The 24,828-nt window shown below is 43.9% G+C and overlaps 1 protein-coding gene across 5 annotated transcripts in view; it reads right to left on the reverse strand.

The window, feature by feature from the left end:
• si:dkey-100n23.5 overlaps positions 1-24,828 on the reverse strand; it is a 100,726-nt gene that overhangs the window by 22,660 nt on the left and 53,238 nt on the right. For 4 of the 5 annotated variants that reach the window (XM_064976385.1, XM_064976387.1, XM_064976388.1 and 1 more), the window contains one exon: positions 18,438-18,520. In XM_064976385.1, the coding sequence (XP_064832457.1) occupies positions 18,438-18,520 (83 nt within the window). Of the gene's footprint in view, positions 1-15,958; positions 16,630-18,437; positions 18,521-24,828 lie in introns of those variants that run through there. The other variant, XM_064976386.1, reaches the window with a different exon arrangement.

A 24,828-nucleotide genomic window follows, 5' to 3' on the forward strand; every position in this document is an offset into this window, starting at 1 on the left:
GCTCTTAAATCTGGTGCTTACTGGAATTCAAGAGGTTGAAGGTGAAGATCCAGAGAGTGTAGTGAAATAATTCATGCTAAAAGTGCTGCAGATTGCAGGCGACACTGTCGACCAAATTAAACTTGAATGCGTACATCGTTTCGGACAGAAGGCAGCGATACAAGCGCCCAACCGTTGCCAAATTTGAATCCAATGAAGATAAAATAACGGTGAAAACCCTGGGAAAAAGACTCACCACCTTTAAAATAGACATGATCAATCAGATCCCAAAGCAGAACCACGCAAAGTGTGGTATCCACTCTTCAAAGACAAACGACTAAAAGGGAGACGTGTAGCTCTCGTGTGGACAAGCTATACATTGATAACCAACTGTTCCGAGACACCAAGACCACTCGATGGCTATTCTAAATACAATGGCACATCCAACACTATTTTTGGCAGGGATTGTAATAAATACAACGATTAATATCAACTCATCAAAAAAAGCAAAGTCCTCTCACTGTCAACTGCGTTCATTTTCAGCAAACTTAACATGTGTAAATATTTGTATGAACATAAGATTCAACAACTGAGACATAAACTGACCAACTTCCACAGACATGTGACAAATAGAAATGGAATGTGTCCCTGAACAAAGGGGGGTCAAAATCAAAAGTAACAGTCAGGCCACCAGCTGCATTAAGTATTGCAGTGCATCTCCTCCTCATGGACTGCACCAGATTTACCAGTTCTTGCTGTGAGATGTTACCCAACTCTACCACCAAGGCACCTGCAAGTTCCCGGACATTTCTGGGGGGAATGGCCCTAGCCCTCACCCTCCGATCCAACAGGTTCCAGACATGCTCAACGGGATTGAGATCCGGGCTCTTTGCTGGCCATGGCAGAACACTGACATTCCTGACTTGCAGGAAATCACGCACAGAATGAGCAGTATGGCTGGTGGCATTGTCATGCTGGAGGGTCATGTCAGGATGAGCCTGCAGGAAGGGTACCACATGAGGGAGGAGGATATCTTCCCTGTAACGCACAGCGTTGAGATTGCCCGCAATGACAACAAGCTCAGTCCGATGATGCGGTGACACACCGCCCCAGACCATGATGTACCCTCCACCTCCAAATCGCTCCCACTCCAGAGTACAGGCCTCGGTGTAACGTTCATTCCTTTCGACGATAAACGCGAATCCGACCATCAGCCCTGGTGAGGTAAAACCGCGACTCGTCAGAGAACAGCACTTTTTGTCAGTCCTGTCTGGTCCATCGACAGTGGGTTTGTGTCCATCGGCAACGTTGTTGACAGTGATGTCTGGTGAAGACCTGCCTTACAACAGGCCTACAAGCCCTCAGTCCAGCCTCTCTCAGCCTATTGCGGACAGTCTGAGCACTCATGGAGGGCATTTCTGGTGTAACTCGGGCAGTTGTTGTTGCCATCCTGTACCTGTCTCGCAGGTGTTATGTTTGGATGTACCGATCCTGTGCAGGTGTTGTTACACGTGGTCTGCCACTGCAAGGACAATCAGCTGTCCGTCCTGTCTCCCTGTAGTGCCGTCTTAGGCGTCTCACAGTGCTGACATTGCAATTTATTGCCCTGGCCACATCTGCAGTCCTCATACCTCCTTGCAGCATGCCTAAGGCACGTTCATGCAGATGAGCAGGGACCCTGGGCATCTTTCTTTGGGTGTTTTTCAGAGTCAGTAGAAAGGCCTCTTTAGTGACCTTTTCATAACTGTGACCTTAATTGCCTACCGTCTGTAAGCTGTTAGTGTCTTAACGACTGTTCCACAGGTGCATGTTCGTTAATTGTTTATGGTCCATTGAACAAGCATGGGAAACAGTGTTTAAACCCTTTACAATGAAGATCTGTGAAGTTATTTGGATTTTTACGAATTATCTTTGAAAGACAGGGTCCTGAAAAAGGGACATTTCTTTTTTTGCTGAGTTTAGAAACTATAAATACACTATCGTATTCAAGTTAGGGAATGTTGTAAAATAATTTGTATTATTTTTATGTATAGTATTTCTAAATAGATAAAATATAGGACAATTCATGAAATAATATATCCCAAAATATAAGGAACTGGAACACAAAAGTCCTCAAAGGTAGAAATAAAAACACGACACACAGAGGACATAAAAGGCCCAGTGTTTAGGTATATAGGGGTGCATATGAGAGGGGAGTCTGGGTGTGTAGGAAGACGGGGTACCTGCGTGTTTTGTGTGATTGGAAAAGTGAAAAGTGTGATGAGTTAAGTAAATGGTTGCAAATGCCAAACGCCCATGTGTGTCTGCAAGCAGGAGTTGTGACAGAGCGCGTCTTCACTTTTGCCCAGATATGGGAAATATATTTTCAAATAAAAAACTATGTACAGTTCCAGTCAAAAGTTTGGACACACCTGCTCATTCAAGGGTTTCTCTTTATTTGTACTAGTTTCTACATTGTAGAATAGTGAATACATCAAAACTATGAAATAACACATATGGAATTAAATCAAAATACAGTTTATATTTGAGATTCTTCAAATTGTCACCTTTGCCTTGATGACAGCTTTGCATACACTTTTTTTGGTTACTACATGTTTCCATATGTGTTATTTCATAGTTTTGATATATTCACTATTATTCTACAATGTAGAAAATAGTCAAAATAAAGAAAAATCCTTGAATGAGTAGGTGTTCTCAAACTTTGGAGCGGTAGTGTATCTCAAATATGTTTCTATGTACTCAAAGATTCATTATTAACAAGTTTTAACCAATCCTTTAAACATAGTAGACTGTTGGATACTCAGCAAGAAGGTCTGATGGTAAATATAAAGATCCAGTCCACCTAAAAAACTGGAGACCCCTTAAACTTCAAAATGCATAGCGCATAGAATTAAAAAGGTATTGTCGGATATTATTCATCCTAATCAGCCAGGTTTTTTTTATATCGACGATACATTAGAGATAATATAATATAAGACAAGCACTGGAAACAACACCAGGCCTGGTATTCATAGCTGATTTTGAAAAGGCCTTCGATAAAGTACGACTGGAATTTAAACACTGAACAAAAATCTAAGCATAACATGTAAAGTGTTGGTCCCAAGTTTCATGAGCTGAAAAAAAACATCCCTGAATACTAAGGAGTATTTCTGTCTGTAATAAAGCCCTTTTGTGGGGAAAAACTCAGATTGGCTGGGCCTGGCTCCCCAGTGGGTCTACACCCTCCAAGGCCAAATCACGGCTGCACCTGCCCAGTCATGTGAAATCCATAGATTATTGCTTCATTTATTTATTTCAATTGCCAGATTTCCTTCTATGAACTGTACCTCAGTGAAATCATTGAAATTGTTGCATGTTGCCATTATATTTTTTGTTCAGTATATATAAATACCTGGACTATTAGCATTCTGGAGAATCTCTGATATTTAATCTTGCTCTTGTGACTGACTAGGTTAGAACCAGGTCTTCTGCATGTCACAAGACTGTGTTAGCCCACCTAGCTAAAGTTCATGTAAAGGATGACACGTTTGCTTGCTTAACGAGTACCACTTCCCCCAATTCAGCTCATACCAAAACTCGACCTAAAGATCTCTGCCTCGTAAACATGCGTAACCGCCGTCCGGAAGTGTTCCAACTAGAGGTCGACTGATTATGATTGTTCAATTCCGATACCGATTACTGGAGGACCAAAAAAAGGCGATACCGATAAATCGGACGATTTTATTTATTTATTTGTAATAATGACAATTACAACAATACTGAATGAACACTTATTTTAACTTAATATAATACATCAATAAAATAAATTTAGCCTCAAATAAATAATGAAACATGTTCAATTTGGTTTAAATGATGCAAAAACAATGTGTTGGAGAAGAAAGTAAAAGTGTAATATGTGCCATGTAAGAAAGCTAATGTTTAAGTTCCTTGCTCAGAACATGAGAACATATGAAAGCTGGTGGTTCCTTTTAACATGAGTCTTCAATATTCCCAGGTAAGAAGATTTAGGTTGCAGTTATTATAGGAATTATAGGACCATTTCTCTCTATACCATTTGTATTTCATTAACCTTTGACTTTATCTTGGCCAGGTCGCAATTGTAAATTAGAACTTGTTCTAAACTAGCCTACCTGGTTAAATAAAGGTGAAATAAAAAATAAATAAAAAACCATGCATGGATCACCAAACCACCTCTGTTGCACTCATTAAATGGGGTGCACAAATCCTTGTGCTTCTGTCTGCCACAGAAAAAGTGTTATGTTTGTACAGTAGGCCTGATTCTGAACCCAGACAGTCTTATCTCATCGCTGCAACTCCCGTACGAACTCGGGAGTGGTGAAGGTCGAGAGCCGTGAGTCCCCTGAAGCACAACCCAACCAAGCTGCACTGCTTCTTGACACAACGCCCACTTACCCGGAAGCCAGTCGCACCAATGTGTCAGGGGAAACACAATACACCTTGCGACCGTGTCAGCGTGCACAGCGCCCGGCTCGCCTCAGGAGTCGCTAGTGCGCAATGGGACAAGGACATTTCTGCCGGCCAAACCCTCCCCTAACCCGGACGACGCTGGGCCAATTGTGCACCGCCCCATGGGTGTCCTGGTCACGGGCAGCTGTGACAGAGCCTGGACTCGAACCCATAAATCTCTAGTGGCACAGCTAGCACTGCGATGCAGTGCCTTAGACCACTGCGGGAGGCCGTCAGACAGTTATATTGGTGCCGTGACCTCTGAGTATGAGGTCAAAGGGGGGAGAAATGTAACGGAGATGGTTCGAGGAACCTGATCTTATCCATATGGGATTTAGCTAAGTGGGCTAACACAGTCGTGACAAGCAGGAGAACTAGTTCGTACCCAGTCAGTCGCCAGATTAAATAAGTAGTGGAAAGGCTATCCTTAGAAGGGCTATGACAAGGCTATTCAACTGTATTATTATGTGGGACAAATTGTGGTTTTGTTTCACTCCCTTCTAACATGGTGATCATCCATATTCCAGAGAGTCTTAGCTTTCAGGAATGTGGTCATAATAGTTCATATCCGAAACAGTTCAAACGCTAGAGGCAAATTCATTGGAAGAAAATAAATTAAAAACGCACCAAAAACTGGCTTCAAAAACAGTCAGAAAGGTATTTTTACCAAAGTGAGCACTTAATTCTTTCTGTTCTCCTCTACTTTTCCTGGCTGGCAATGTGCCAGGATGTTGTCTCCGGTTCTGAATCTGAATTTAGAGAACTGAATCTGAAATGTTTAATATATATAACTTTGATAAACTTGAAATTATAGTTTATAAACTTGATACACAATGTATGCTGTATCTACCAAATTGAAACTGAATATATAATTATTGAATTTGAATATTACATTAAACTGAAATAGAATTTTAAAACTGAATGCAATATTCACTAAATTCAGTTTCAAATCATGAAATACAAGTTACATTTATGAATTAATAAAATAATTAAATTTGTGCATTACACCTTCAAAAATATGAAATTCCAAACGCAATATCTTAGAAATAGAAATTCAAAATTATGGAATTAAAATACAATCTCTGTCGGCACTGAAATTGCTCCATAGACATGTGTGTGTCAGAGAAAGAGAGAAAGCGAGTGAGGAGGAAAGAGAGAAAAAGAGAGGTGAGAATATGTGTGAGAGAGGCTACAGGGGATGAGCACAGAGGGTTTCACAGAAAGGGAAGCAGGGATGATTATGAAGAGTAACGGTCGGGAGAGGGAAATAGGTGTCAGTGAGAGGGACAGAGATCAAGAGGTTGAGGCGTGAAGCGAGAGAGGTGCATTGAGAGAGAGAAAGTGAGAGGAAAGGCAGAACATGTTTCTCCTATGTTAGGGCTGCGAACAAAAGATAAATGAGAGCAGTAGAGAGCCTAGCAGCTAGGCAGGAGATCCTAGCTGCGGGCAAAGGATGACTGGTGTGTGTATGTGTGAAGCCACTAGGCCTGCTGATGTTGGACAGCAGGAGTGATATTGGATATTTTACACATTCAAACACACAAATCAACACAGAAGTGTTTGTGTGTGTGTTTGCAGCTGTAGGTCACCACCTGTCTCTCTCACCATCTCTGAGCCGGTCGTCGATCATCAGCACACATACACACAACGCTATCCATCACTCTCTCTTTCTATGTCCTTCCCGCCATCGTTCTCTCCCTCTACCCGTCACTCACACCTCTACCCTTAAGTTCCTCGGCGTACACATCACAGACAAACTGAATTGGTCCACCCACACAGACAGCATCGTGAAGAAGGCGCAGCAGCGCCTCTTCAACCTCAGGAGGCAGAAGAAATTCGGCTTGTCACCAAAAGCACTCACAAACTTCTACAGATGCACAATCGAGAGCATCCTGTCGGGCTGTATCACCGCCTGGTACGGCAACTGCTCCGCCCACAACCGTAAGGCTCTCCAGAGGGTAGTGAGGTCTGCACAAGGCATCACCGGGGGCAAACTACCTGCCCTCCAGGACACCTACACCACCCGATGTCACAGGAAGGCCATAAAGATCATCAAGGACAACAACCACCCGAGCCACTGCCTGATCACACCCGGTATCATCCAGAAGGCGAGGTTAGTACAGGTGCATCAAAGCTGGGACCGAGAGACTGAAAAACAGCTTCTATCTCAAGGCCATCAGACTGTTAAACAGCCACCACTAACATGGAGTGGCTGCTGCCAACACACTGACTCAACTCCAGCCACTTTAATAATGGGAATTGATGGGAAATGATGTAAAATATATCACTAGCCACTTTAAACAATGCTACCTAACATAATGTTTACATACCCTACATTATTCATCTCATATGTCTACGTATATACTGTACTCTATATCATCTACTGTATCTTTATGTAATACATGTATCACTAGCCACTTTGAACTATGCCACTTTGTTTACATACTCATCTCATATGTATATACTGTACTCGATACCATCTACTGCATCTTGCCTATGCCGCTCTGTACCATCACTCATTCATATATCTTTATGTACATATTCTTTATCCCTTTACACTTGTGTGTATAAGGTAGTAGTTTTGGAATTGTTAGTTAGATTACTCGTTGGTTATTACTGCATTGTCGGAACTAGAAGTACAAGCATTTTGCTACACTCGCATTAACATCTGCTAACCATGTGTATGTGACAAATACAATTTGATTTGATACCTTCCATCTTTCTATTTGCGCTCTTTACCAATTTTCTCCTTTCCCTCTCAATCACACACTCTTTCCATCTCTCTCTCACCATTTATTTATCTCCATTTTTCCCTTCATCACAAACATGTGCTGTTGATCTATATCTGGTACTGTTAAAACAAAACATTTAGTCAAGATTCTAATTATACAAAACATTAAGGACATTGGTCTTTCCATGACATAGACTGAGCAGGTAAATAATTCCATCTTGATGTCACCTGTTAAATCCACTTCAATCAGTGTAGATGAAGAGGGGGAGACAGGTTAAAGAAGGATTTTTAAGCCTTGAGACATGGATTGCGTATGTGTGCCATTCAGAGTGTGAATGGGCAAGACAAAACATTTAAGAGCCTTTGAACGGTAGTAGGAGCCCGGCGCACTGATTTGTGTTAAGAACTGCAACGCTACTGTTTTTTCCCTGCTCAACAGTTTCCTGTGTTTATCAAGAATGGTCCACCACCCAAGAGCATCCAGCCAACTTGACAACTGTGGGAAGCATTGGAATGAAGGGCCAGGATCCCTGTGGAATGCTTTCGACACCTTGTAGACTCCATTCCTCCGCCAACTGAGGCTGTTCTGAGGGCAAGCGGTGATACAGCCCAACAGGATGCATCTGTAGAAGTTTGTGAGGGTCTAAGTGGCCAAGCAGAATTTCTTCAGCTTTCTGAGGTTGAAGAGGCGTTGTTGCGTATGGATGGAACATTTCAGGTTGTCAGTGATGTGTACGCCGAGGAACTTGAAGCTTTTCACCCTCTTCACTGCGGCCCCGTCGATGTGGATGGGGTCGTGCACACTCTGCTGTCTCCTGAGGTCCACGATCTGCTCTTTTGTTTTATTGAGGGAGAGGTTATCTTCCTGGCACCACTCTGCCAGGGCTCTCACCTCCTCCCTGTAGGCTGTCTCGTCATTTTTGGTAATCAAGCCTACCACTGTTGTGTTGTCTGCTTGATGATGATGATTGATGATTGAGTGATGATTGAGTTGGAGACGTGAGTGGCCATGCAGTCCTTCGCTTTCTTGGGTACAGAAACAACTATAGGAGGGGAGGAGCAAATTGGAGGCGTGATCTGATTTTCAGAAGAGAGGGCAGAGGAGGGCCTTGTAGCCATCCCGGAAGGGGGAGTAGCAATGGTCAAGAGTTCTGGGTGAGCAGCATAGGAGATGGGTTGATAAAACTTTGGTAGTTTTCCTCAGAAGTCCCCAACTACAATAACTGCAGCCTCAGGATATGTGGTTTCCAGTTTGCACAAAGACCAGTGTAGTTCCTTGAATGCCGGCTTGGGGTGGAATATACATGGCCGTGACGATGACCTAGGACTGGGCGATATGGCCCAAAATTCATACAGTATTTTTTACATTTTTGACGGTATGACAGTATTTTATGTTTTTGAATAATACCAGTTGCTAAATTTGCTTTATGAGTAGTGTGTGACCCTAGGGTGGCAACACATAACGTATGTTAACCCCATTCTGTACAAATGTGCGCAACCGCGACATTCAAACGAGGCTGCAAAGAAAACCAATGGGATTGTAGCAACTGTGTTGACTTCAGAATCTGGGGTGTGAACTAGGTTTCTACTCAAGCCTTGATTGACATGGTAATGGCTCTATACTATTTGAGAAAAGTTGAAAAAAAAACTGACCCCTCAGACCATGTCCATTACATTGTGTCGTGGCGTAACGTACAGCACGCATAAAGCAACTAATTCTGTCTTACAGCCTCACTCCACCAGGTGTAGGAGGGGGGGAGGGGGCGGGATGACATGCCACTGGCAGCAGCAGCCACATAACTCTGTCCATGGCTGGGTATATCCCTCACTCTACACCAGGGATGGGAAACTTTGAGGGGGGTGGGGGCCATAAAAAGATCTGAATTCATCATGAAGGGTGGCAGTGACTCGCAGATACCGAGTCATTTTTTGCGTAATCACTGTAAGCGATCACGACTGTTTACTTCTGAAGATCACTTTAGCACCGCCCTAAAAACACGATTCAAATTCAACACAAACCTTCAAATAGGTATGTAATGACACTCTTTATAGTGTTTTATTTACATTTTAGAGGCGATAAGGTGATAAGTTGGTCAGATCGTTTCCCCACAAGACATCTCTCCTTCTCACTATCACACAATAGGTTTCGCTTCCCCACCGACCGTTTTTAAAAAGACCCGACGGAGCTCATTGCCTTCTTGAATCATGCAGAGATGGGCATCATGAAGGTTTCGTCATTGATTTTGTTGGAAAAGGTCTTGATTGAAAAGGTCTTGATCCAGTTGATCTGGATGTATTGATATGGAAAAACATCTAGGCCTTATTTTTAACCAAATATTGCAATTGCGATTTTCTTCTGATTTTGATTTAAACACTTAGGTGAAGTGTTGGAATCATAGAAAAATAATGATTATTCTAATTCTATAGTTAGAAGATAATACTGGGCACTTTGAATACAATGTTGTTTGACATGACAACGAATGAAAATGCCAGGGAGGAGTTATTGTGACAGGGTAGGAACCAAAGTGTTGGTTAGTGTTTCCTAGTGGACCCTATAATATTTGGCTACATTAAATGTTCTCTTAGCTACTTTATGTAGCTGACATATTCAAGCGTAGCCTATTCCTCTTTGATTTAGAAGATACTGTTGCACAAACAACATGCTGATTTAGGCCTACACCTTCACTAGTATCAGTCTGTATAGCTAGCTACATTTGTTCTGACTCAGTACATTTATTAGCTAGCTAGCTTAGCCACAATTTGCAAAACTATCTGTTTGCAGATGTAAGGAACACAAATTTATAATGTAATTATAGAACGCTTGTGGATTTATATTAAGAAGCGAAGTGGAAAGAGCATCGTAGTCATCAAAATTGCTGCTTGTGCTGCATTGACCATGTAGACTGAACGCAAGTGTCTCGTGGTCAAGCAACAACAACATGTGGTCCTTGAGTGACGGGACGGGGCTACGTCTGTGTGGAAAGCGGCATGGAGAGGGGCAGAGAGAAAGAGCGGAGAGACTCAGGTAGCGTAGGAAACTAGAAAAATGGATGTTACACACGGCTTATCACATTTAACAAACAAACATTCAAATACCATAATAGAAGGTAAAGTAAAAACCCAAACCCTTCCATGCATCAATACCGTAATATAGTAAAATATGGTATACCGCCCAGCCCTACGATGACCGAAGATCATTCTCTCAGGAGGTAATGCGATCGGCATTTGAAGGTGAGGTATTCCAGATCGGGAGAACCAATGGACTTGAATTCCTGTACGTTACCACAATCACCTGTCCACGGTGGACAGGGACAGTGTATCCGGAGAGAGCCATGATTCTGTGAAAAAGAGTATGTTACAGTCTCTGATGCCTCTCTGGAAGGAGATCCTCACCCTGAGCTCGTCAACTTTATTGTCCAGGGACTGAACATTAGCGAGTAATATACTTGGAAGCGGTGGACGGTGTGCACGCCTCCTGAGTCGGACTAAAAGCCTGCTTCGTATTCCTCTTCTCCGGTGACGGCTTCTTGGAGAAGCCCCTGGGATGAATGTACTTATTATAGCTGCTGCGAAGGTGCATGTTATCATGCAATTCCAAGTTCAAACAAAGTCTGACCATCGATCTAATATCCCAAAGTTATTTCCGGCTATAGTTAATAACGCAAGAAACGTTCCGAGCAAATAATGTGAGAAATAACATTTGAAAAAATATAATACTGTAAAGTTGGCTATGAGCTAAAAACAGGGCGACCATGTCTTTTGGCGCCATCTTGCCAGCATGACTGATTATACAGGAAGACTCACATCTCCACTCATCCACTAGAAGGGAGGCAAGGACATTCACAGCAACAGAAAGTCATGCTGATCTCTCTCTCCCTCTAGTTGCACTCTCACACAATCTTCTTTGATTAGGGTTCATGATCGGGTCAACACACACACACACACACACACACACACACACACACACACACACACACACACACACACACACACTTTAACCTCTTATATAGCTAGGAAGAGGTGAAATGGGAGTGATTGAATTCAATCTGACATGAGTCTAGCTGATTCTCTGTAACACAAACACACAGGCATGCACGCGCAGACAAACACACACAGCAGACGCACAGGCACACACACACAGGATTAGTGTAGTGAACGTTCAGCAATGGAATAAAACACAAACAAAGAGACATCCTGTTTCCTGGAACACAACACTATTAAGCCATCTGAGCCAACAGCACAACACACACAAACTCACACACTCAGACACACACTGAATGAGTTTGTGGTGATTATCTGTTCATGTTTGCCTTGTGTGTGCCTATTTTGTGTGTGTGTGTAAGTGCTATGCTGCATTGCTGGTGTGTGTGTGTGTGCACTCTGCCAGTGTATGTGTGTTTTTGTGTGTGCTTATGTGTCCTCTGCGCTGTGTGTCCTCTGCACAGTGTGTGTGTGTGTGTGTTGATGATACAGTAAGCTCTAGTGATTCTCTGGAGAGTGAGGCAGCGTTTAAGGCCCTCTCAGCACAGCCAGAGTGATGAATATTTAAAGATGCGTCAGGGAGTAAGGGGGGAACAGTGTGTGTGTGTGTAAGGAGAGAATCGATACCTATCTGTGTGTCTGTGAGAAAGAGAGAGAGTGTTTTCCTATGTCGGTTTGTGTGGGAGAGTGCAGGTCCATCCTTTGTGGTATGTGTGTGTGTGTGGTGTCTGTAGGAGATGAATAGAGGAGAGACACACTGTCAGGCTGATGGTCAACGGATCCACTGTCCTATCACACACACACACAGTCCGCTGTTAATGGGGGCCAACGAGAGATCAGCGAGGTAAGTACACACCAGGAAATGAGATTGTCTTAAATACTAACAAACCACAGACACACAATCAAACACTATATACTGTACAGCTACACACTATATACACAAGAGGTGACAAGAGGAAGAAGGGGGAGACAGAGGAAGAGAGAAGAAAATTATGTGAGAGAGGGAAAGTATAAGAGAGAATGTACAGGGGTAGAAACAGTACAGAGAATGAAGACCCCCTCCTTCCTCCTCTCTCTCCGAGTGATGAATAATAACCGCAGCTCAAAGATCTCCTCCCTCCTTTTTCAAAGCCAAGAAAGGAGGTGGGGATTTCTGCCTGGCCAGGGTGTGCACTGACACACACACACACACACACACACACACACACACACACACACACACACAACTAGCCTGAAGCATATAAATCAGATCTCTATGGAGAGGGTTGTTAAAGACCCACATCTGAAGCACAGACAGACATACTTCCAACATGAACACTGAGGACAAGTCAGAAGCAGAAAGTGAAATATTGAGCTGTGGGAGTCATTTGGGACTAAGACACACACCCACCCACCCCCACACCCAAACACAAAGGGGGCAGGAGAAAGACAGAAAGAAAGAAGGAGACAGAGGTTGCAGGTTGATACTGCGATATGATTTCAGTGTCATTCCCCCACTTAGGGAGATGGTGGATGTCTTGTGTGTTATGATAGCGAGCCACAAGAAAGCAGGGGAGGCTAGAGATATAACACTATGAATAACTAGAAGTGCTTCCCAATCCCTACTTCCATTTACCACAGCTGGTGCCAAATTAACACATTTAACAGCCTGTGTTTGGAACAGATGACAAATGTGTGTGTGTGAAGGCACAAGTGTATAGTATGTTTTGTGTGGGAGTCCGTGTGCATAATAGCAATGGATCAGGGCAAAGAGAGGGGGGGGATGAGCGGGGACGGAAATAGACAGAGAGATAGGTAGTCGGGAAGGAAGTGATAGAGATGAGAGAGAAAAAAGAACAACAGAGTGTGAAAGCAGTACAAGAGAAAGGGACAGCAAGATATTGAGAAAAGGAGAGAGAGAGAAGGAGAGAAAGAGGTGCTTTGGCTGCTGCCCTGGGCCCTCTCTCTAAGCCCTGTTTAGGAGGCTTTGGAGCTCAGAGAGAAATAATCCCCCACTCAAACACACACAGCCGAGTCACACACAAACAGAGCTCAGACACACACACACAGCCTAGATAAACCACGGAAAGCCAAGATGTGCACACACACAGAGTCTAAACACACAAATAGACCCTATATACACAAAGTGTGTGTGTGTGTGTGTGTGTGTGTGTGTGTGTGTGTGTGTGTGTGTGTGTGTGTGTGTGTGTGTGTGTGTGTGTGTGTGTGAGTGAGTGAGTGAGTGACACTATAGAATCACAGCCATGAAACATACACAAACACACACCCACACTTTGGCTGTCTGATCGGTGTAGCTCCCCTACAGTAGAGCATAGCGACATCACTACAGCACCGTGACAAGCACTTTGCACACTCTATCGCTTCACAGAGGAGGGAGGGAGGGAGGGAGGGAGGGAGGGAGGGAGGGAGGGAGGGAGGGAGGGAGGGAGGGAGGGAGGGAGGGAGGGAGGGAGGGAGGGAGGGAGGGAGGAGGGAGGAGAGAAAGAATATGAGCCAAAGGGAAGAAGTGGGGTGGAGGGTGGGGGTGCAGTGGAGCAGAGAGAGAGAATGAGCTAATAAAGGAATAGGCACTAGGGAGATAGAGCAGGTAAGGAGGGAGGTAGAAGACGAGAGTGATTTATTTATCTCATTCTCTCTGTTCTCTAGGAAGGCAAAGAGAGGGAGAGTGAAGGAGTGGAGGAACGAGAGATAAATAGAGGGGGAATGGAAATGCAGGAGAGGTTGAGAGAAAGAAGAACAAAGAGATGTGAGGGCTAGAGTAGTGGGAGAAGGACAGAGAGGAAGAAGGAGGGAAGAAGGAGGGAGAGAGTGAAATAAGAGAGGAGAGCGGAGGGTTAACAGATAGCGGTCTGGGGTTAGCGCAGGATGCAGTTTGTCATCTTCATCAGCTGACAGCGGGCGCAGAGGGAGGGAAGGAATGGGGGATGGAGGGATGAATGGGTGGGAGGGGAAGGGGGAGGGGTGACTCAGAGCCTTTGAGAAATGTTGACCCTGTATTTGACCCGCGTCTCTGTCTACATCGCCGCGACAACACGCGGAGCCGCCGCAGATAATCACTTACTAACCCAGACCTGTCAATCACACCATCCCCCTGGGAGGAGGGGAGGAGAGACTTTTAATTTTAAAAACTCATTATCTAACCAGTCACAAAGTTAAACAAAAGAGACGGAGGGACAGAGAGAGGGAGAGATTGAGGGACAGAGAGAGGGAGAGATTGTGGGACAGAGAGAGGGAGAGATTGAGGGAGAGAGAGAGGGAGAGATTGAGGGACAGAGAGAGGGAGAGATTGAGGGACAGAGAGAGGGAGAGATTGAGGGACAGAGAGAGGGAGAGATTGAGGGACAGAGAGAGGGAGAGATTGAGGGACAGAGAGAGGGAGAGATTGAGGGACAGAGAGAGGGAGAGATTGAGGGAGGGAGAGAGGGAGAGATTGAGGGAGGGAGAGATTGAGGGACGGAGGGAGGGAGAGATTGAGGGACAGAGGGAGGGGGAGATTGAGGGACAGAGGGAGGGAGAGATTGAGGGACAGAGGGAGGGAGAGATTGAGGGACAGAGGGAGGGAGAGAAGTAGGGAAGAAAGAATGGAGGTAGAGAAGGAGGGAGAAAGGGACGGAGAGGTGGAACTTTTACCATCAGGGCTGTTACAGTGACCGTATTGCCGCCACACCAGCGGTCATTAGTCATGACCGCATTCAAATTCCACGTGACCATTGAGTCACGGCAACTGCGCTCTGTAAATAAATGGCACTGATGGGCGTTAGTAGTATTTGCAATCACAAGCACACACAAACAAATACACTCCTCCAGGAACTAAAAATCAGAGTTGGGAGAGTAAAACTAATTTACTAATTTAAGTGTTCAAACACAAACACACAGTTTGCCTAAGGCACAAAGCTCTGTGCTCTTTTGAATCTAAATCTTTCAGCAGTCTATTTATAAAGGCAGAGAAAGGGAGAGGGGTGTTTGAGGGCAATGGAAAGAAGGAAAGATAGAGGGACAGAGAGATAAAGTTGAAGTAGAGGTATCGGGATGAGATTCAATTGACATAATATGTACATCCACTTTTCAATTTACATTAGCAATGGGAATGTCACGAGCTGAGAGAGGGTTCGAGTGATGTTCTCGCTTCGAAGCTCAAATGTACCGTAAATGTCACAGGTAGCCAGTAGGTTAACGGCCCTGCTACACTACAGCCATCGAGCGTCCGGCCTTCATCCATTGAGGAGATGCTTCCTTTGAAATGAATAAAAGCTGCTATACGTTGCGCTCGTGATGCATCGCGTCCAATTGCAGCGTCCAAGCTCAAGGATCGCTATTGTTCAATTCTTGATGGCTGACACGTGCGTTCACTCTGGCATTCTAGTGAAGATGCATATGGCCTCGACACCACTGGTTATTTTACTGACATTGATGAAGTCAAGAAGCTACTAGCGAGCAGAAACTCTAGCTAGCTAGCTACATTGACAATGTTCACAATGTAAACAAAAACAACTTAAAGGATAATTTAGCACAACCACTAGCAACAATTCAATGAGTAGCTTTGTGAAAACTGGACCAAAGCTACGGTATTTATGCATAGTCGATGAAATATATTAAAGATGCTCTTCCACTCTGCTCTCAAACAGCATGCTCTGTGTAGCAGGTAGAAAATGACTGATGGCGATGCGACACGTGTAGTGTAACTGAAGTGGACGTATGTAAACTATTCAAATAGCTAGCTATGCAAGCAACTTTTCATGCATCTCCCATATAACAGTCTTGATTAATGCAACAAAACCATAAAACAATCTTGAAAATTGCAACAATTCACAAGCATGGTTTATTTTCTCGTCCATGCACAAATTTAACTGCAAGACAATAACACAGCCAAAGTGACACAGCTGGTAGCTAGCTGACGTTAGCTAACAACATTTGCGTCATCAAGTAACTTCCAGCATAGCAAAAATTAAAATTGTAACCCTCTCATATAAATATCAAGTACAGTAACATTATCATACAGTGTCATACATATGATACAGAGCTACAGTACCAGTTCCAAAGTTTGGACACACCTACTCATTCAAGGATTTTGCTTTATTTTTACTCTTACTACATTGTAGAATAACAGTGAAGACATCAAACTATGGAATCATGAAGTAACCAAAAAAGTGTTAAACAAATCCAAATATTTTATATTTCAGATTCTTCAAAGTAGTCACCATTTGCCTTGATGCCAGATTTGCACACTCTTGGCATTCTCCCAACCAGCTTCACCTGGAATGCTTTTCCAAAAGTCTTGACGGAGTTCCCTCATATGCTGAGGACTTGTTGTCTGCTTTTCCTTCACTCTGCGGTCCAACTCATCCCAAACCACCTCAATTGGGTTGAGGTCGGGGGATTGTGTAGGCCAGGTCATCTGATGCAGCACTCCATCACTCTCCTTCTTGGTCAAAGAGCCCTTACACAGCCTGGAGGTGTGTTGGGTCATTGTCCTGTTGAAAAACAATAGATAGTCCCACTAAGCGCAAACCAGATGGGATGCTGTATCACTACAGAATGTTGTGGTAGCCATGCTGGTTAATTGTGCCTTGAATTCTAAATAAATCACTGACAGTGTCACAAGCAAAGCACCCCCACAACTCCTCCTCCATGCTTCACGGTGGGAACTACACATGCAGAGATTATCCGTTCACCTACTCCACGTCTCACAAAGACATGGTGGTTGGAGCCAAAATTTGGACTCATCAGACCAAAGGACATATTTCCACCGGTTTAATGTCCATTGCTCGGGTTTCTTGGCCCAAGCAAGTCTCTTCTTCTTATTGGTGTCCTTTAGTAGAGGTGTCTTTGCAGAAATTTGACCATGATGGCCTGATTGATGCAGCCTCCTCAGAAGAGTTGATGTTGAGATGTGTCTGTTACTTGATCTCTGTGAAGCATTTAATTGGGCTGCAATTTCTGAGGCTGGTAACTCTAATGAACTTATCCTCTGCAGCAGAGGTAACTCTGGGTCTTCTTTTCCTGTGGCGGTCCTCATGACAGCCAGTTTCACCATAGCGCTTAATGGTTTTTGCGACTGCACTTAACTTTCAAAGTTCTTGAGATTTTCCGGATTAAATGAACTTGTCTTAAAGTAATGGACTGTCATTTATCTTTGCTTACTTGAGATGTCTTGCCATAATATGGACATGGTCTTTTACCAAATAGAGCTGTCTTCTGTATACCACCCCTACCTTGTCACAACTGATTGTCTCAAATAAATTAAGAATTAAAGAAATTACACAAATTACCAAGGCACACCTGTTAATTGAAATGGATTCCAGGTGACTACCTCATGAAGCTGGTTGAGAGAATTCCAAGAGTGTGCAGAGCTGTCATCAAGACAAAGGGTATATATTTATTTATTTGTTTAACACTTTTTTGTTTACTACACGATTCCCTATGCATTATTTCATAGTTGTGATGTCTTACCTATTATTCTACAATGTAGAACATAGTAAAAATAAAGAAAAACCCAGGAATGAGTAGGTGTGTCCAAACGTTTGACTGGTACTGATAGGTAGTAAGCTAAACAAAATGTTTTCATCCTCCTCACAAACTAACTTACTCGCTAAGTTAGACAGCTAGTTAGCTGAATCACAGCTCAATTTCTTTTCAGCCTACAATAGAACAAACCATGCCTCATTGAATCAAATACATGAAAATAAGTCAATTGTGACTGAAAATGTTAATTCACTGGGCAGTTAATGCTTGCGTTCCTGCTTGCTTTTGAATTTAATTAAATTATGGTGTTCTGAGATTCCCTTAAAGTTACAGCATCAACTTCTGAGATATGGTCTTTTACTGCAATTTCTGACCAAAACTCAATAAAACAAGTCACTAATATTAAGAAATGCCTTTACATTTCAGCTGTTTGAAAAACATTGCTCTGTCATTTATACTGTAGGAGTGATGGGCTCAACGAGACAATTCCCGTTTACACTACCCTGCTTTGAGGGGGCAACTGTCAGGCAAGTGTTGTGGGCGACCTCCGGGGGTAACGGTCGAGATATTCAAAGTGTTACATTACATTAAAACTGCATCCTGACCTCAGGATCTTTTTTATACCTCTGGAGAATCTCCTTAAACTCTTGTCAATGTATTTCTTTTAAAGGCCTAAAAGGTGACAGGAGGATAGGAGTGGAAGCAAAATGTGTGACTGGACATACAATAGGGATGGAACCAGACATGCTTCAAATGCTGAAAAAGACACACACTGTCTCGACAATGACAATCTCTGGTTCGCCTGTGTGTGTCTTACCTGTTGATGAGGGGGAACAGAGACACCAGGAGATAAACGGATGGATACCACTTCAACGGCTTTATCTCCTCAGCCAAAGACACCTGGAGAGACAGAGATAGCGTTTAAATAAATACTTCACACACATACTATTTCAGAGGGGTGATAGATAAAGTCTAGATTTTGTATCAAGAGGAGACTGACAGTTGGCCATTTCCTATGGGAAAGAGAAAGAGAGAGCCATCTCCCTGGCAACATCAAAAGTGCCAACACAAGAGGTTCTGTCTCGTGTCAGCACCACCTGGTGTTTCACATACGTGTGCACGCACACACACACACACACACACACACACACACAGTTTTGTATCGCTATACTTGTGGGGACCAAATAATTGATTCCCATCCAAAAACCTATTTTCCGTAACTCCTAACCCTAAATCTAACCCTAACCTAACCATAACCTTAACCCATACCTAACCCTAAACTTAATTATTACCCTAATTGCAACCCTGACCCTAAACCTAAAATAGCATTTTTCCTCATGGGGAACATGCAAAATGTCTTGTAAACTTTAATATAAATGGCAAGGGGTTGGAAGTTCTGTGGTGGAAAGCTTTGACACACTACTTCAGAGGAGAGAAAGTCTAGATTTTGGATACACAGGAGACTGACACAGTTGGCCATTTCTTATGGGAAAGTGAGAGAGAGAGATAAAAATAGAGAGAGCACCATCTCCCTGCCCGACATCAAAAGTGCCAACACAAGAGGTTCTGTCTCGTGTCAGCACCACCTGGTGTTTCACACATATGTGCACGCACACACACACACACACACACACACACACACACACACACACACACACACACAACACACACACAACACACAGGGAGAAAGGGAGAAAATGTGTGTATAGTTGTATGTGTGCAAATTGTTCCTTTAATGAAAAATCAGGGTTTCCAGGTGAACTAAATACAAAGTAGAGACACTTTTGACCAGATCAGACAAGGAATTTTAAATTACAGCCTATGAAATCAAATAAACGCAATTAATAAGATTCTAACAAAAAAAATGACATTATTTAATGAATTGTAAACTTGGCTATAAATGGTAACGGTTTGGAAGTTCCCTGGTGGAAAGCTTTGACAGTCCGTTATTCAATTCCCGGTAGACTGTAGTGAGGACTGTAGCTGCCGGAAGTAGACAGGGTCCACAATCGATTTGCTGCTGAATTGCTTTTTTTCTCCTAAGTACGCGGGGAGTCTGGCCAGCGCCCCTCCTCTCTCTATTTCTCTCTCTCCATCTACAAGGACACACACACACACACACACACACACACTCCCTCCACCACGAGGCAGACCCACGAGCCTCCAGACTCTTCCAACCAGGCAAAAAATTAATTACTCACTAGATAGACCCTGAGGCGTGCTCGCGCTAACGCACGCCTTTTAAACAATTCAAATGAAAATCACGAGAGCCCCCCGGTGATATTTGATCTCGCCTGTGTGTGTGATCTCGTTGGTGGGGGATTTTGGAGAAAAAGCTTCTAAGCTCCCACAGCGTTGCGGTACATTTTCTGCATAAATAAATGGAATGCGGGTTTAGCTGTTTAGGGATGGATTCAATCCGATCCGCTTTAGCCAACATCCGCATAGCGGTTGTTTAGACGGTGTCGGAACTGCGTTAGAGCCGTCAAATCCACAAGTGGCTCCTGGCATTATACCTAAAGCGGACATTGCCAATGGCTGCATGGAGTCGCAATAACAGAAATCCCATGCAGCCTTGTTAACAAGTTGGAACACTGGAATGTGAGACGTAATCTACACCTCCGCTAGGATGACAGGCGTAATCTACACCTCCGCTAGGATGACAGGCGTAATCTACACCTCCGCTAGGATGACAGGCGTAATCTACACCTCCGCTAGGATGACAGGCGTAATCTACACCTCCGCTAGGATGACAGGCGTAATCTACACCTCCGCTAGGATGACAGGCGTAATCTACACCTCTGATAGGATGACAGGCATAATCTACACCTCCGTTAGGATGACAGGCGTAATCTACACCTCTGATAGGATGACAGGCATAATCTACACCTCCGCTAGGATGACAGGCATAATCTACACCTCTGATAGGATGACAGGCATAATCTACACCTCCGTTAGGATGACAGGCATAATCTACACCTCCGTTAGGATGACAGGCATAATCTACACCACCGTTAGGATGACAGGCATAATCTACACCTCGGTTAGAATGATAAAACCCCTTATTTAGTTGAATAATTTTTACATTTGAGCATAATTATATCTATACAGCCTACACTTTCTCCTTCCACACTTCTAGCAGGAGTGGGCGGGTGTGGCTTCGTGACAATGATTGCAAGCGCAGCTACACACCAATTTGACTACTCCAACGCAGTTCCAACTCCGACACGCCAAAACATCCGCTATGCGGGTGTCTGTTATCACCGGGTAACACTTGATCTGATTGAAAACAGGCAACTTAGTCAATGTGAAAAATGTGCACTGACCCTGGTGACCGACCTTAACATATGGGGCTAGGCATCTCTATGTCTCTACTCCCCACTCTACCTGACACTGTCTCAGGCATGACCAACTAATCCTAAACCCAGAGGTCTTGTTGTGCTGGAGCACACACACATTACCATGAGAAAGACGAAGGAGGTGATACTCCACCAACCACAACACCACCTAGGTTTTTAAATCAAACACCAGGACTAAGTAGAATACTACACAATGTTTGTGTTAAAAGATCTTCCATGTGTGTGGTGTTTTTAATCACAGCTCTCGCGTGTCAGAGGCCTGGTGCTCAGGAGCGGAGGATAATGAAACAGTAATTATGCGCATGGCTGAGAGTCTGATGGCCCTCCGTTAATGACGCACATTAGCCACAGTAATGGGTAAATCCATTTGAATTCAATCACTTTATGATAGCACCCCTTTTGATTTGAACGAAACCTTCCATACATATTTGCCCATTGTAGAAGTGACCAGAAAGTGGCTTTTTGGACCTGAATGACAAAACATTAAAGAGATGAAAGTGCTCAAGGTTGACCCATTTTGCATCCCCCACCATATCAGAAATGGATGTCTTCATCACAGGAACATATAAACGGTAGAGATTGATATAATACCATTTGAAAGTCGAATTTTAATTGTATTCCCCTTTTAGTACATTTATCAGCCAAATCCTGACACCCACCAAGACTCTAGAGCAGTGTCTCAACCGATGGTGGCCACAACACCAACACCAACGATTATGTAAAGTATGGTCTAAGCTACAACATATGCAAATATGCGTTGTTAGATAATTGACATTAAAAGGTAAAATAATGTCATAACTTGTATTAACATTTTTTGTTGAGAAATTGTACCATATTTTGGCCACCTGTGTGTCAGCTTCAAAATGATATCAAACTCAACCATTTCATCTCTTCCAGTGATGAAGACATGGATGTCTCATGGTAGGATGGGGGATGCCAAATGGATCCCCTTTGAGCACCTCTATCTCCTGAAGGTTTTGTCATTCAGGTCCAAAAAAAGGCACTTTCTGACCACTTCTTCCATGGGCAAATATGTCTGGAAGGGTGCTGTCAGAAAGTAATTGAATTCATACAGATTGACCCTAATAAGAGCTTCTCTCGCTCTACCACACATGGAGCCAAAGTAAAGGTTCACAGAAGAAGAACTGGGCCGTTCGCACTACCCTCTGTAGTGCCTTGCGGTCGGAGGCCGAGCAGTTGCCGTACCAGGCAGTGATGCAACCAGTCAGGATGATCTCGATGGTGCAGCTGTAGAACCTTTTGAGGATTTTGAGGACCCATGCCAAATCTTTTCAGTCCCCTGAGGGGAAATAGGTTTTGTCGTGCCCTCTTCACAACTGTCTTGGTGTGCTTGGACCATGTTAGTTTGCTGGTGATGTAGACACCAAGGAACTTGAAGCTCTCAACCTGCTTCACTGCAGCCCTGTCGATGAGAATGGGGCCTGCTCGGTCCTCTTTTTCCTGTAGTCCACAATCATCTCCTTTGTCTTGATCACGTTGAAGGGAGAGGTTGTTGTCCTGGCACCACACGGCCAGGTCTCTGACCTCCTCCCTATAGGCTGTCTTGTCATTGTCGGTGATCAGGCCTACCACTGCTGTGTCATCTGCCAACTTAATGATGGTGTTGAAGTCGTGCCTGGCCTTGCAGTCGTGGGTGAACAGGGAGTACAGGATGGGACTGAGCATGCACCCCTGAGGGGCCCCCGTGATGAGGATCAGCGTGGCGTATATGTTGTTACCTCCCCTTACCACCTGGGGGAGGCCCGTCAGGAAGTCCAGAATCCTGTTGCAGAGGGAGGTGTTTAGTCCCAGGGTCCTTAGCTTAGTGATGAGCTTTGAGGGAACTATGGTGTTGAACACTGAACTGTAGTCAACAAATAACAAATTGGAGTGGGTCTAGGGTTTGCTCACAGTACACGTCCTGGTAATCCATCTGGGCACTGTGGCCTTGTGAATGTTGACCTGTTTAAAAGGTCTTAATCCCATCGGCTTCTTCTCTGCGGAGAGCGTGATTACACAGTCTTCCGGAACAGCGTTATTTGCCTCGAAGTGATCATAGAAGTAGTTTAGCTTGTCTGGTAGGCTCGTGTCACTGGGCAGCTCTAGCTGTACTTCCCTTTGTAGTCTGTAATGGTTTGCAAGCCCTGCCACATCCAACGAGCGTCAGAGCTGGTGTAGTATGATTTGATCTTAGTCCTGTATTTATTATAAGCTTCCAGGTTAGAGTCCCGCTCCTTGAAAGCGGCAGCTCTAGCCTTTAGCACAGTGAGGATGCTGCATGTAATCCACGGCTTCTGGTTGGGGTATGTACGTACGGTCATTGTGGGGACGACATCATCAATGCACTTATTGATGAAGCCAGTGACTGATGTGGTATAAACTCCTCAATGGCGTCGGATGAATCCCGGGAACATATTTCAGTCTGTGATAGCAAAACAGTCCTGTAGTTCAGCATCTGCTTCATCTGACCACTTTTTTATTGATCTAGTCACTGGTGCTTCCTGCTTTAATTTTTATTTGTAAGCAGGAATCAGGAGGATAGAATTATGGTCAGATTTGCCAAATGGAGGGCGAGGGAGAGCTTTGTATGCGTCTCTGTGTGTGGAGTAAAGGTGGTGGTCCAGAGTTTTTTTCCCCCTCTGGTTGTACATCTGACATGCTGATAGAAATTTGGTAAAACGGATTAAAGTTTCCCTGCATTCAAGTCCCCGGCTACTAGGAGCACCGCCTCTGGGTGAGCGTTTTCTTGTTTGCTTATGGGGGAACACAGCTAATTCAATGCTGTCTTAGTGCCAGCCTCTGACTGGTGGTATGTAAACAGCTACGAAAAATACAGATGAAAACTCTATCAGTAGATAGTGCGGTCTACAGCTTATCATGAGATACTCTTCCTCAGGCGAGCAATAGCTTGAGACTTCCTTAGATATCGTGCACCAGCTGTTATTTACAAAAAATACATAGTCTGCCACACCTCGTCTTACCAGACGCTGCTGTTCTGTCCTGCCGTTACAGCGTTTAACCAGCCAGCTGTATGTTGATAGTGTCGTCGTTCAGCCAGGACCCTGTGAAGCATAAGATTTTCTAGTTTTGAATGTCCTGTTGGTAGTTTAATCTTCTGTGTAGGTCATCTATTTTAATCTCCAAAGATTGCATGTTTACAAGTAGAATGGAAGGAAGTGGAGTTTTATTAGATCGTCTACGAATTCTCAGAAGGCAGCCTGCCCTCTGGCCCCTTTTTCTCCACCTCCTCTTCAGGGAAATCACGGGGATCTGGGCCTGTTCCAGAGAAAGCAGCATATTGTTCACGTCAGGCTCGTTCAAGGAAAAAAGGATTCTGCCAGTCTGTGGTGAGTAATCGCAGTCCTGATGTCATTTTCGGTCATAAAAGACGGTAACGCCGACATTATGTACAAAACAAGTAAACAATAAGTTACAAAAAATGCAAATAAACAAACAAAAAAATACAATCGGTTGGGGACACGTAAAACGTCTGCCTTCTTCTACGGCTCCATCACAAACAAATATATGCATACAAACACACGTGTGCACACATACACACAGCAGCTGTGTTCGTGACTGTAAGCAGAGCTACTGCTGAACAGTAAAGAAACACCCATTAAAGATAAAGAACAAGCTCCCAATGTTTTCTTTCTCAGAGCACTGTGTGTTCCTTTGTGTGTGTGTGTGTGTGTGAGCGCATGTGCGTTTGTCCGCTCTTTCAAATGCCCTGCGTCTCACTTGTCTGTGTGTGGGGTGTAGCCCACGTTTGTTGTAGACCTTGCGTCTAAATGTGTGTGTCCCAGACACAGTACTGCGATTCAAGTCTCTGATAACCACCGTATTAGCCAA

The sequence above is a fragment of the Oncorhynchus masou genome, chromosome 10, assembly GCF_036934945.1.
Source record: "Oncorhynchus masou masou isolate Uvic2021 chromosome 10, UVic_Omas_1.1, whole genome shotgun sequence".
NCBI classification, from domain to species: Eukaryota; Metazoa; Chordata; class Actinopteri; order Salmoniformes; family Salmonidae; genus Oncorhynchus; species Oncorhynchus masou.